This window comes from Microcaecilia unicolor, chromosome 6 (genome assembly GCF_901765095.1).
Source record: "Microcaecilia unicolor chromosome 6, aMicUni1.1, whole genome shotgun sequence".
Lineage (NCBI taxonomy): Eukaryota > Metazoa > Chordata > Amphibia > Gymnophiona > Siphonopidae > Microcaecilia > Microcaecilia unicolor.
The window spans coordinates 176,305,807-176,319,606 of NC_044036.1; the positions used below are offsets into that span (position 1 = coordinate 176,305,807).

The 13,800-nt window shown below is 40.5% G+C and overlaps 1 protein-coding gene across 8 annotated transcripts in view; it reads left to right on the forward strand.

Annotated features, from left to right (window-relative positions):
* The window catches only part of PBRM1 (polybromo 1), a 242,852-nt gene that overhangs the window by 145,767 nt on the left and 83,285 nt on the right, over window positions 1–13,800 (forward strand). For 7 of the 8 annotated variants that reach the window (XM_030207669.1, XM_030207663.1, XM_030207664.1 and 4 more), the window contains exons 22-24: window positions 9–154; window positions 1,089–1,246; window positions 8,482–8,665. In XM_030207669.1, coding sequence (XP_030063529.1) covers window positions 9–154; window positions 1,089–1,246; window positions 8,482–8,665 — 488 coding nt within the window. The remainder of the gene's footprint in view (window positions 1–8; window positions 155–1,088; window positions 1,247–8,481; window positions 8,666–13,800) is intronic. The other variant, XM_030207662.1, reaches the window with a different exon arrangement.

Sequence of the window (13,800 nt, forward strand, 5' to 3'; positions counted from 1 at the left end):
TTTTCCAGGAGAAAGAAGATGTGCCTGTCGATATGCCAAATGGAGAACCTGGTTGTCAGTACCATGAACAACTACGTTACAATGACATGTGGCTGAAGATTGGAGACTGTGTTTTCATTAAATCACATGGTTTAGTACGAGCTCGGATTGGCAGGCATGTGGAAAAATTTTTTTTCCTTCTTATTTGAGATTGAAAGTATTGAAACTTGTTGCCCTTAAATGTGTAAAATTATTACTGTTTGCTGTCTTTCTGGATTTGTACCATGGCTAACAGCATCCTTCAGTGGGGTACCTTCCCCACGAAATTACACATGTACATTATTTGGCATATTTAGGGACTGCCTCTCCCCATAAAGGCTCCAGAGTGGTTTATAACATTAAAAACATAACATCTTCAAGCAGAATAAAAACAATAGAATTTAAAATGTAAAATAGATCCTGCAGAAGACACTCATACACAAAAAGCAGTCACACTCAAGCTGATTCTCATGCACAGAGTACCTAAGAAAATTGTGTTGAACATTGGGATTTTTAAGTGGCTAAGCATGTGTATATAATACATATATGCTAAAACATGTTCAATATATGCATATTGTTGAAAATTAACCTAGTTCTGCTGTCCACATTGATAGTTTTATCTCTATCATCATTTTTTACTGCTAGATCGTTGCCTTTCTCTTTTCATTGGTATTTTTAAGATGTGCATTAGTCAGTTTTATTTGGGATTAGTATTCACACCTTTAAAAACATTTTGGAATGAAACTGAATTCCATAAACAATGAATCTTTTCAGAAAACGAGTGTTTAGTCATCTTTTCAAAAGCTTTTGTTAGGCAGCTAGATGCTGCTGAATTAAGCTGCAAAATGCTTTTGAAAAGCCTGATGTACAAGAGGTAAATGGCCCTATGGGGATCTGGCAGCTATCAGCTCCATCCATGCCAACCCTAAGATCCAGCATTACATGTTGTCCTTCCAGTGCTGTCCTGTCAGTGAAAATTTGCCTTTAAGAATCTTCAGAATTTAGTTATCTGGACATGTCTTTATATTGTCCTTTCTTTTACATCACTTAAGCTTTTTGTCTTTCTTTAGAATTGAGAAGATGTGGGTACGAGATGGAGCTGCGTATTTCTTTGGTCCAATCTTCATACACCCTGAAGAAACAGAACACGAGCCAACAAAAATGTTTTATAAAAAGGAAATGTTTCTAAGTAATCTAGAAGAGACCTGTCCTATGAGCTGTGTTCTAGGTAAAAGCATATTTTCCAAAACATCTGCATTTTGTGAACAAAATATACTAACCTAAAGTGGCAATTTTCCAACAGCCCATCTAGCTGCAAAGTCCTCAAGTATCTTCTGCCCTCAGATCTTGCAACTGATTTTCAAATGGAAATCACCAAGGTATTTTCCACTGGAATTTGCCTACAAGGCCCATTGAAAAGTGCCTATGGACTTTTTTTCTCAGAAGATAAATGCATATGAAGTTGAAAATTCAAGCCACATGCATTGTTTTTCTGCTCTTGCTCAACATAGACCTTCAAAACCCTCCATTCAATCCACTAAAAAGTATGCATATTCTGAAACCCTGCTCGTAGTTTTAGTTGGGCAGAGGAGAGTAATTTTCAAATAGGCAAATTTACTTGTATCCAGTGCCTTTAAAAATAGTCTTTCCATGTTGCTCTGCTATTTGGAAGTGCATTGAATCATCCCTGTCAAAGGTAAAATTTACGTTTGGATCCAAAAAGGGGGGGCATGGCCATGGGAGAGGTATGAGCAGATCAGGGACGTATCTGGAATTTGCGCACAGTGTTACAGAATAAGGGAGATCCACACCTAATTGAGGCTCGAGTTTACACCAGTTTTCAGTCGGTATAAATACTCACACCCAAAGTTGGGCTAGATCCTTGCGCCAAACTCTATACTAAAAACAGTACCCAACTCTGAGTGCTGTTTATAGAATAGTGCTTAGTGATAATTTTTATTAGCGCTGATTGTTCGGCGCCTTATACAGAATTTAGTTCAATATGACAAAATAAATTCACAAAAAAAAATTTTGTTAAGTTAAAACAAATGTGGCCATGTTTTAGCATCAGGGATATGCCTTTATGCCTGATATTAGAATAGCCTTAGACCAAGGGAAACCAATGTTGGTTGTTTCAGCTGTATTTGACTCGGCAACCCATGAGATCCTGCTTGCCCATCTGAGTGATTTTGAGTTGGGGACCCAGTGCATAGGTGTCGCTACAGAGTGACACGGGTTGGCAAGTGCCACCCCAAAAATATTGCCTTGCCACCCCAGCCAGAATCATTCAAGTCTGGCATCGCCTTCCTGCCTTCCTCATCCCTCGAGTTGGTAGGTCTCTCTCCCCTCAGTTGCAAGTTTACATGCTTGCAGCGGTTGCTGGCAGCAATTAGATCAGGCCTTTTCTCTGGCCAGCCCCAGGGTTCTTCCCTCTGTTGCAACTTCCTTTTGCCGCATGGGCGGGGTGTAGCAGAGGGAATATGTTGGGGTAGCCAGGGGAAGTGCTAATCTAATGGCTGCCAGCAACTGCCACAAGTTTGTAAACTTGCGGCTGAGGGGAGAGTGATCTATTGTACCTGTGGGGGAGGAGGAAGGTAGGGGGATAGAGTTTGGCCACACGGGAGGGAATGGGGGTAGGAGGAGGAAAACTAAAGAGGGAAAGAAAGAGGGAGAGATGTTGCACATGAAGGGAAGGATAGAGGGGGTGATGTGATGCGCATAAAGGGAAGAGAAGGGTGACTTGGTGCACATGAAGGGAAAGGAAGAGAGAAGTTAACATAAAAAAAAAATAAAAGTAGTAATACCTGTTTTTAAGGAAAACTTTTCTTTTTTAAGCTTCTTTTTTTTTTTTTTAAACAAGATAACTGTGGAATATAATTCTCTTAGAGCCTTTTTATATTCAGTGAGGGGCAGGAAAAGTAAATAATCCCTTTCATATTAGACATTATCTATATCAGCTACCAAAAAATCATCTTAGAGTTTTTAATGCCATTTCTGTGCATTAAATAGTGATTTATACTTGAAAAAAGTTTGCTATAAAATTGCGTGCATGTAATGGCATTTTGTATGGTTTATTGCATTTATTATACTGCTTTTCCTGAACTCATAGCAAGGTAGTGTACAGACTAAAGGTCAGGCAGAAAAGAAAGCCAATCTTAATAGGAAAGTAGAAAGAAATAAGTCACTTAGCCATACTCTGAAGACAACAGTAAATGGAGTTGCTATAGACAGCTACCAATCAGTCCAGACGGGCTAGTTTATCTCAGCGTCCAACAACGGTCTGCATCGTCATCAAATGCCATTTTAAACAAGTGTGTTTTTGGTGCACTTTAACCTACGGTGAGCACAGGCATTCCTGGTGGTAGAATTGGGGTGGAATTTGGATTTGTACACATTCTTTGGATTTTCAAATGTATTTGCTTAATGTTTTTCACATTTTGTGCATACTAAACAACAGTTGTAAATGTGTTTGGATTTTTCATTGAAAGTATGCACAAAACTTAAAGAACAGGTAATTGAGAGAATCTGTCACAGAGGTTTATAAAGTTGTCATATAGGACAGGTTAATATGGAAATATCATTTACTCTTTCAAATAGTAATAGAACAGGGGACACTGTGAAACTAATAATAGCAGATTTAAAACAAATCTAAGGAAATATTTCTTCAGCAAGTGCAGCAGTGGAATGGAATTTGTTATCAACTTATCAGAGAATGTGGTAAGGCTAGTAATATTGGTGAGTTTGAGGAAAGCTTTCTGGAGGACAGGCTCATTAGGAAGAGTTATTAAACAGGCTTGAATTTCTCTACATGCCCCTTTGTGGGTTTTAATTGTTTTCTTTGTGCTATTGTTTCTAAAGATCCATTGATTTCTGCTTTGTTTAGCTTATTTTGGGGGTTGGTTGATTCCCTATAATCTTGGTTTATCTTTGCTTAATGGGGGCCCAGAAGTTGGGGTGACATATATTTTCAGGCTTTTCAATCCCAGATCACTGCCCACCCTTCAAATATTGAAGTAATTATGGACAACAAACATTTTAACAAATTAAAAGGATTAGTAGATGTTTGCCATTATTTAGTATTCTAGTCTCAATTAAGTTTACTGCTGAACAATTCAAACTGTTATAATGCCTTTGTATCGCTCCATGGTGCGACCGCACCTCGAATATTGTGTTCAATTCTGGTCGCCATATCTCAAAAAAGATATAGTGGAATTAGAAAAGGTGCAGAGAAGGGCGACAGAAATGATAAAGGGGATGGTACAACTTCCCTATGAGGAAAGGCTAAAGCGGCTAGGGCTCTTCAGCTTGGAGAAAAGGCAGCTGAGGGGAGATATGATAGAGGTCTATAAAATAATGAGTGGAGTGGAACGGGTAGATGTGAAGTGTCCACGCTTTCCAAAAATACTAGGACTAGGGGGCATGCGATGAAACTACAATGTAGTAAATTTAAAACGAATCGGAGAAAATGTTTCTTCACTCAATGTGTAATTATTAACTCTGGAATTCGTTGCCAGAGAATGTGGTAAAGGTGGTTAGCTTAGCGGAGTTTAAAAAAGGTTTGGACGGCTTCCTAAAGGAAAAGTCCATAGACCGTTATTAAATTGACTTGGGGAAAATCCGCTATTTCTGGGGTAAGCAGTATAAAATGTATTGTACTTTTTTGGGATCTTGCCAGGTATTTGTGACCTGGATTGGCCACTGTTGGAAACAGGATGCTGGGCTTAATTGACCTTTGGTCTTTCCCAGTATGGCAATACTTATGTAGACTACCTTCCTGTCTCTTCTTGTTACTTGAATTCAAGGTCGGTTTGAAATAAAACTTATCTTATTAAAGTTTGATACGTGATAGGTTGTTTTTGCATTTATCACTGAAACATGGATAGTTAATAATGTTCCTTGTATTCTGTCTGTTCTTTGTTCCCCTGGATATAGTTCTATTGATCATTCAAGATTAGATAAGAAAGGGGCAGGGGCATTGCTGTCATTTTTAAGGTGTTTTTTTAAAAAACTTGATTCTATTTCTTCTTTGGACCTTGAAGTATTATGCTGTAGGTTAACGGATTCTGTTTTTTCGGCTTCCGTTGGTTTAATAGTGATTTACCATCCTCCAGGTAAATGGAGTTTAGTTCATGAACAACTGCACAAATTTCTTTTATCTCAGTCTACACATTTTACTTCTTTGTTGTTAATTGGAGAGATCAATCTTCATTTGGAGAATGATACTAAAGTTGCAAGTTTTAGGTCTATTTTAGATTCATTAGGTTTTACACTTGGTCAGCCTACTTGTTCTGCCCTCTCTCCTGGTAGGCTCTCTCTACTCAGGAGATTAGCATGTAGTTAACCAGAGTATAGAACATCACTGTGAAGACTCAGAACTGTTGAACCAAATCTTCTTTAATGCAAATCAAACAAAGGAAATGTGATTTACAGTTAGACTTGTTCAACAAGAGTCTCTGCTTTGCAGACTGGGAGCCTGTTCTCACCAGCTAACCCTGTAACCAGGGAAGCCAGGAAATCTCAGCACTGGCTGATGAGTAGATGCTGTCAATACGTTTAAATGGTAAAAACTTGGTCATTTACAGTAGTTTGAAGGAGGAGTATGCAACATGTACAGTAGAGTTAGCTTACAGTCCTTAGAAAACCATGCTGCAGACACACTCTGAATCCCAAAAGGAGAGAAGAAGGGCAGGCTACATCCCAGCGTACACAGGGGCAAAAGCCTGCCAATAGGAAAAGTCCCACAAGGCATAGGGTACTGGGACATGTGCTCCGGAAAAGTCTATTACAGAGCACTTCAGGAAGACTAATATTTGTAGTCCAAAGGCACTTCCTGCCTTTCTTAAAGGCACAAGCAAAGTAAACTGTTACAGGCAATTCAACAGAACAGTACTCATGTTAAAGGTCATAATTTTGATTTTATAGCTTCTACCCCAGGATAGTTCATCTAATTCATAGCAGTGTCTGATGTTCATTGGCAATCAATACCTTGTTCTGACCATTTTTTTAGCTCATTTTGCTTTTTCTTTTAAGCATCATAGTAATAACCTTTTATTACACAACTATCAGGAGAAAGTTAGATGCTAATATTTTTTGGAACAAAGTTTTACCCCAACTGGACTTTGATTTTTCAAGTCCTTTGAATTCTTACACTGATTGGCATTGTGTGTTATCTGAATCCAGAGATGCTCTAGCTCCTTTAGTTAAGGTAGCTCCAGTTTCTCATAAGCTTAAATGGTTTACTCAGGATCTTGCTAAACTGAAAACTGAGTGTCGTCGTTTAGAACATCATTGGCATCATCTTCATGATGATTCCTTAAAGTTAGAATGGAGGAAGGCTAAGTCTTATTATGGTTCTTTGTTAGATAATTCTTCTTTATCTTCTAAGCAGCTTTTTACAATTCTTAGGGATTTAATGCCTAACTCCTGTGTTAATATAGATAAGGAGCAAAATCCTTCAGCTTCGGTTTTAGCAGCATATTTTTAGATAAGATAGTTAAATTAGGGGATGTAGTTCCCCCTAGACTTCCAGATGTGATTGATCTGTCCATTCAAGCTTTATTAAATATCCAGGCTATTCCGGTTGACAGGATATGGACCATTTTCCAGCCTGCCAATAAGGAATAGGTGATTTCTATCTAAATTGGCTTCTTCCTCTTGTATATTGGACAGTTGCCTAGCTCATATTTTGAAATCACCACCTCTCTTAGTAATTGAATGGATCACATTATTTTTGACTCTTTCGGTTAGGATGCTATCCATCACAACTAGGTGGCATTGTTCTTACTCCAATTAAAAAAAAGCTAATGCTGACCCTAGTTTCTTTTAATTTTCGTCGTTGCCAGTATCCCCCTATCCGAGTCTATTGTCACTTCTCAACTGACTTCATACTTAGATAGGTATAATTGCCTTGTCCATCACAATTTGGATTCGGGTCATTTCACAGTACCGAGTCAGCACTCTTAGCTTCGGGGGCTCATTTTCAAAGCATTTGGACTTACAAAGTTCCATAAGTTATTATGTAACTTTGTAAATTTAAGTGCTTTGAAAGTACAGCTCTACATGTTGGATGCTAAAGCTAAAGCATTGATTTTTGCTACAGTTTGACTTGACTTAGCAGCATATGATACAGTGGACCATGAAGTCCTTCTATTTAAATTAAGTTCTATAGGCATTTCTGGTAATGTAATTCAGTCGTTTAAAGAATTTTTGCGTAATAGAAAGTATTCGGTTAAGATGAACGTTGGCCTTTCTGCTTCTCGGATACTTCCTTGTGCTTTGACAGCCTAAGCACCCTTTTGTTAAAACACGTTTTTGTGCACCTTAAAATATTGTTCAGGTCAGTATACAATCCATGTCTAAAGTAAATACTACCATGTCATGGTTGAGGGGAAGAGGTTGACCCATAATAAATATAAACATTGAACTTTGGTATTTTGTTATGAAAGGTGGTATATCCAATTCTCTAATAAGCTTAGGTAATTCCATATGTAAGGTGAATTTCTTGGGGGGGGGGGGGGGGGGGGGGGGGGGGTTGTACCTTTTCTCAGGACTATTGCAAAGCTGTCATTCCAAGGCCCCCCAGATAGTGTTTTCCACTGGTCCTTTCCTCTTTCTGTCAATGCTTGCATATTCTTTTCCAAGGGAACAGGTTCTTTCTGGGGGAGGGAGGGAAGGAATTTTCCTTCAAGGTCAGGTGTAGCTCTCCATTGTTCACCGCAAGCACTCAGAGATTGATGTGGGTTGCTCCAGCTGATGACTTTTCAGTTCTTTGGGTAAGTGGCTTCCAAATTACTAGACAAACCTTAATCCCTTCTGACTGAAAGTCAATCTCTCCTCTCTAGGATCCTATTCCACACAGACTCTCTCCAGATGTGAGTGTTTCCCCACAATAGCTGCTCCTATTTTGTGCCCCCACCCTTTTCCTTTTGCTTATGACTCAAGATCTTTCTTCACTCTTCTGTTCAGCAGGTAGGCAGATGGGTGGATAAAACCACTATCTTTCACATACTCTTAACACAAGACACTAACTTAATACTTGAGGCATCACTGAATAGAACATAACGAGGCCCAAAATCCAAGCCTTAACTTAAAAGCATTGCTTCCTTCAGCAAGTCCACACAGGTCCATCAACACTCATCCACCCCACAGACCTTAGGAGTCTCTGGCTTACAGTCATCCTAATAGGGGACACTTTAGCAAACTGGTATACACCTCCTTTCTACATTGAGTTGGTATGATCCTGAAACCAGGAAATAGTGAGGGTCCTGAATGGATCCTTACACATGTATTCTTTTATTTATTGTGTAGAATACTTGATTCTCAGATTAAAAGGTCACAACAATCTTCAGGCATTTTGTGAAAGTGTATAACCAATTATCCAGCTTTTGTTCCAAATCAGTATGTTTTGTCTTTGGCCACACAATAATGCCATCTTATAACTGCAGTGTTTTTCCTCCCCTCCAGGAAAGTGTGCTGTATTGTCATTTAAGGACTTCCTATCCTGCAGGCCAACTGAGATCCCTGAAAATGATGTTATGCTTTGTGAAAGTCGCTATAATGAAAGTGACAAGCAGATGAAAAAATTTAAGGGGCTGAAGAGATTTTCACTCTCGGCTAAAGTAGTGGAGGATGAAATTTACTATTTCAGGTAATAATTGAATGATCATCATGGCGTATTCAATATACCATTTTAATTTGCAGTAGATTTAGAGTCCCAAGTTTTATTTATTTCACAGTTCTATTCCACACAGTCCTGCGTTCTTGGCGGATTACAGAGTTACATACACAGTAATAAAATGTATTTATTTTATTTTTGTTACATTTGTACCCCGCACTTTCCCACTCATGGCAGGCTCAATGCGGCTTACATGGGGCAATGGAGGGTTAAGTGACTTGCCCAGAGTCACAAGGTGCTGCCTGTGCCTCAAGTGGGAATTGAACTCAGTTCCACAGTTCCCCAGGACCAGTCCACCACCCTAACCACTAGGCCACTCCTCCACTGGTATTTATCTGCCTGCATTTTTCTATGCTTTTATAGTTACTCTGAGTGCAAGTTAATCAGTATGTCAAGTAAGACAGCAAGGTGACGTGATCTTCTGAAAAAGATTTAATGTTACAATGCTATGTAGCCTGAAAACAGTGAAAATTCACTTTCCCAATATCATTCAGGCCAATTAAATAGAAACACTTTACTCACCCTTAACTTTTCTCAATAATGTCCGTTTGTGAAGAGTAAGTAGGAAACAGACATGCAAATTGCCTAGGACACAAATCAGATCCTTGCTAGTCCTATAAATACCCTCTCATAGTCTCTCTCAAAGCGTTGGAAAGTGTTCAATAGTCCAGTTCATCCCTGTCCATCTTCTTTGTAGTAAATGATGTAGAGGCCGACCAAAATTGCTTTTTCCAGTTTCGGTGGCTGAAACCAAAACTGTCTAAACACTTTCGGCTGAAATTGAAATCTAAACATTGGTTCTGTTGCATGTTGACCAATGAGGCCCACTAGGGGTTGTCTGTAGCCCTCTGCTAAACCTACAGATTATTACCTTCCAGTCCAGGAACTGCAAGTACAGGCTGACAATTGGGAGAGTCATTTTATCAAGGACTTCTTAACAACTCTGAGACAGGAACTGTAAAAACAATCATGGTTACCAGCTTTTTATTTTTACCAAAACTGAGCACAAGTAGCAAGTGCTTTGAAAATGAGACCCTATGTAAATTAGTATCGGATGGGTCCTTTGGGAGTGCTTTGAGTTTGTTTCCACACATTTTTCCCTCTTTCTTCCATCTTCTGATGTGCAGTGCAGAATCTATGCTGATGACCTTTTTTATCTGTTTTTATCACTTCAAAATGAGTCTATCCTGCTTTGTATCAAGGTGTGCTTATCTATCATGTATGCATTTCGATGTCACAAAATCAGCTAGCTCTGAATCTTAAGAAGACCGAGATAGTTTGGTCTTGCTTAGTTTAAAAGTCAGGAAATGATAATCAAATTATTCTGAACCACTTTTCCTGTCCTCTGTTTATATTTAGATGTAATTCTTGATTCTAAGCCCATTTTGAGCTATTACAAACTTAAGCTGGTTACCCTTAAATGTTTTCTTCATCCTTCTGATTTTTGGATGTTGTTAGTCATTGGTATTAGACAGTTTTGCAGTAATCTGTGTTTATCCTTTGCCTCTTCCAAACGCATTACTTCAAGTCTTATAACTTTTTCAGAATCCTTCTGTCATGCTAATTACCAATGATGACCCTTGTGAATGGATCAGTCTTTGCCTGAAAGACTTATCAGGTGCCAGTTGACTGATGAATAACATTTAAGGCCTTTAGAAGAGAAGGTTTTATGTATATGAAAGATATTTTGGAAAATTACACCATGTGTTGGCCCTTCAAGTCCGAACATTGGTCCCCATGGCTGCTGGAGCTGCAGCGGACACTGAGTGCACCAGCATTGAGGAGGTCTCCACCTGTCTCGACATTGGGCACTGATAGTAGGCTTCAGAACCAGTCTACATCACATCTAACATTGGTGACGTGTATGGATTCAATATCATCCTCATCGACACCAAAGGACCACAATGTTGTGCATCTGGAAAAGGGTAAGAAGCATTGCATTGATCATCCTCAAGTCACAGAGCTGGGAGCTCCAGGTCATTAGTATCACTGGCACCCAAGAAGTGTCTGCACCAGGAGAAGTGCTCCTCCTCTGTAATAGTCGTGGTGCACCCCCGTCTACCACAGCTGGGACCCCACTTCCAATTTGACAGTTGCAGATTCTCAGGCTGCCTCCATACCAGCACCGTCCCAGCCTTTTCTGATACTTGCCCTCAAGGAGCAGATCCCGAGCCACGCTTTAGGAGTTTATAACATCAGCAAAATCCGTCCCCTCCTCTCTGAGCACTCTACCAGAACCCTTATCCACACTCTTATCACCTCTCGCCTAGATTATTGCAACCTGCTTCTCACCGGCCTCCCTATTAGCCATCTCTCTCCTCTTCAATCAGTCCAAAACTCTGCTGTGCGACTCATTTTCCGCCAGAGTCGCTATGCTCACATTAGCCCTCTCCTCGTCACTTCACTGGCTCCCTATCTGTTTCCGCATTCAATTCAAACTTCTCTTACTGACCTATAAATGCATTCACTCTACCGCTCCCAAGTACCTCTCCACTCTTGTCTCTCCCTACGCCCCCCCTCGGGTTCTCCATTATGTGGATAAATCTCTCTTGTCTGTCCCCTTCTCCTCTACTGCTAATTCCAGACTCCGTTCCTTTTATCTCGCAGCACCTCACACCTGGAATAGACTTCCTGACCTTGTACGTCTAGCTCCATCCTTGGCCGTTTTCAAATCCAGGCTAAAAGCCCACCTCTTTAACGCAGCTTTTGACTCCTAATCACTACTCACTTGCCCTGTACCCCTTTAATCCCCTCTTTAATTCCCTTACCTCTTAGTTGTTCTGTCTGTCTGTCCTACTTAGATTGTGAGCTCTTTGAGCAGGGACTGTCTTTTTATGTATGATGTACAGCGCTGCGTATGCCTTGCAGTGCTATAGAAATGATAAGTAGTAGTAGTTGCTGGGGCACCTCCTTGTAGGGTGTTGTGCAGACACATTGAAGGTGCTTGTGCCAAACATGGAGCCGCTTCAGCCCATCCTGGAGGCTCATACCCTGCCTGTTAGGTGGGTGTCAGTGTTGGTACCTCGTCGGTAATCTTTGTTGGCACCAACTGATCCATCTGTTCATCAGGGGAGGAAACTGCCCTGGAGTATGAGGGACAGTCTGCACCTCATCACCCATCATTGAGGCTTGGACCTCCTACCGAGGCAGGCACAAACTCAACTGCCTTATGATGACTTTTTGCTGAACCTGAGAACTTCTCAGAAAAGAGGGTCTTTAGGCATACCTCAGATCCCTCCTCTCCACAAGATAGAAAAACGTTTCCTTCAGAGGAGTTCTCCTATTTTGGCTTTCTTAGGGAAATGGCAGCTGCCATTCCATTTCAGTTGGATGTGGAAGACAAGCCCAGGGTTGAGTTAATTTTAATTCTTTAATTTAATAACAACATTTGTAGCATTTGTATCCCGCTTGACCACTAAGTTCAGTGGATAACAGCAAAAAGTTTCATCAAAAGCATACAACATGTAAAATTCAGTCAACACCAGAAAATGCAAACATGATCATGAAAAAGTACTGGTGGTACAGCAATTAAAAGAGGTAACTGGAATAGCAAAGTTTTTATAGCTCGTTGAAAACTCATATAATATATAATATTTCTGACTTCAGATGGTACAGTTCATAACCTTTGCCAGATAGTGTACTGTTTTTAGTACTGACTAAGCAGCAATTAGCTGATGGTAATGCAAATAATAATTCCTGTGAAGATCGCAAATGACATAGTGGTTTATAAGTGGTTACTAAGTTTGTTAAATTTCCAGGATTTAGACCATGCAAAATCTTAAAAAAATAAAAGTCAAAGCTTTAAATTCAGTTCTTGCTTGAATAGGTAGCTAGTGTAATTTATGTAAAAATGTTGTTTCATGGTCAAATCTATTTCCATGTAAGATCAACTTAGAGGCTACATTTTGTAAGACTTGGAGTCTTACAAAGGTTGTTAACTGTCCTGTTTGATTCTCCTGTGCGAGAGGCTGTGACCTTTCCTGTTCATAATGTCCTGGGGGGGATGTGCAGGTAAGAAACTGGGAAACACCTCTTCTCTGTGCAAGTGGTACCTAAGAAGGCAAACTCCACATTTAGAGTCCAGAAGGCTACCGGATTTGAAAGGCTCAGTTGTCCCACCATTCTATGGTAGTCAAATCCACTCTGAAAGGGCCAAGAGCTCCCACCTCTGCTCCTCCAGGTAGAGAGGCTCAGATTCTGGACTCCTTTAGGGGGAAAGATTTTCAGGCCTTGATACTTATTTCTTTTATCCAGACCTACGAGCTCTACATGAGCCTGTACTTTTGAAGTCCTTGACCTCCAGTGTACTCACCTTTGCAAACGCTCTCCCACTGGAGCAGGCCACAGAGCTTCGTGTGTTTCTGACCTAAAACCAGCAGTTTAGGAGAGATTGATGGACGTCCCTTGTCATGGAGACAATCTTCTTGGGGACAGGTTGGAAGAGGGGTGCGGGCTTCATCAAGAAACATGCTGATAACATCAAATCTCTGTCTCGGCCTCTTCCTTCTGCGTCCACCACATTGTGGAGGTTTTCTGCAAGATATAGAAGAGGCATAGGTATACTTACTCTTGTCCTCAGCAACAGACTCAGGCCCAGCGCTCCTGTCCTTGGCAGCAGCAGGCCCAGAAACCTCAGCAAGCTCCTCAGTTGAAGCCAGAGATGAGCTTTTGACTGGATCCAAAAGAGCATAGTTGCAATGAAAGTGTCGGTTCCAGATGACCTTGTGAGAGGGAGGCTGCACTTTTACAGGAAAGGGTGGCCCCTTGTAACCTCAGACTGGTGGGTTCCGAAAATAGTCCGGACTGGTTACATTTTCAGTTGCAACACAAACCTCCAAATTGCCCTCCGAGAGCAACATTCCTCGGCTCTCAACACAGGGCAGTGCTTGCAGAGAAACTCTCCTCACTTCTCAAGGCTCACGCAGTCGAACCTGTTCCACCAAGGAGAAAAAGGGAGGGGCTTCTATTCCAAGTATTTCTTGTACCCAAGAAGATGGGAGGATTTCTTCCCATCCTAGACCTAAGGGCCCTGAAAACCTTTTAGTCAAAGAAAAGTTCAGAATGATTTCCCTGGGCATCCTTCTTCCCATGATTCAGAAAAATGCTAT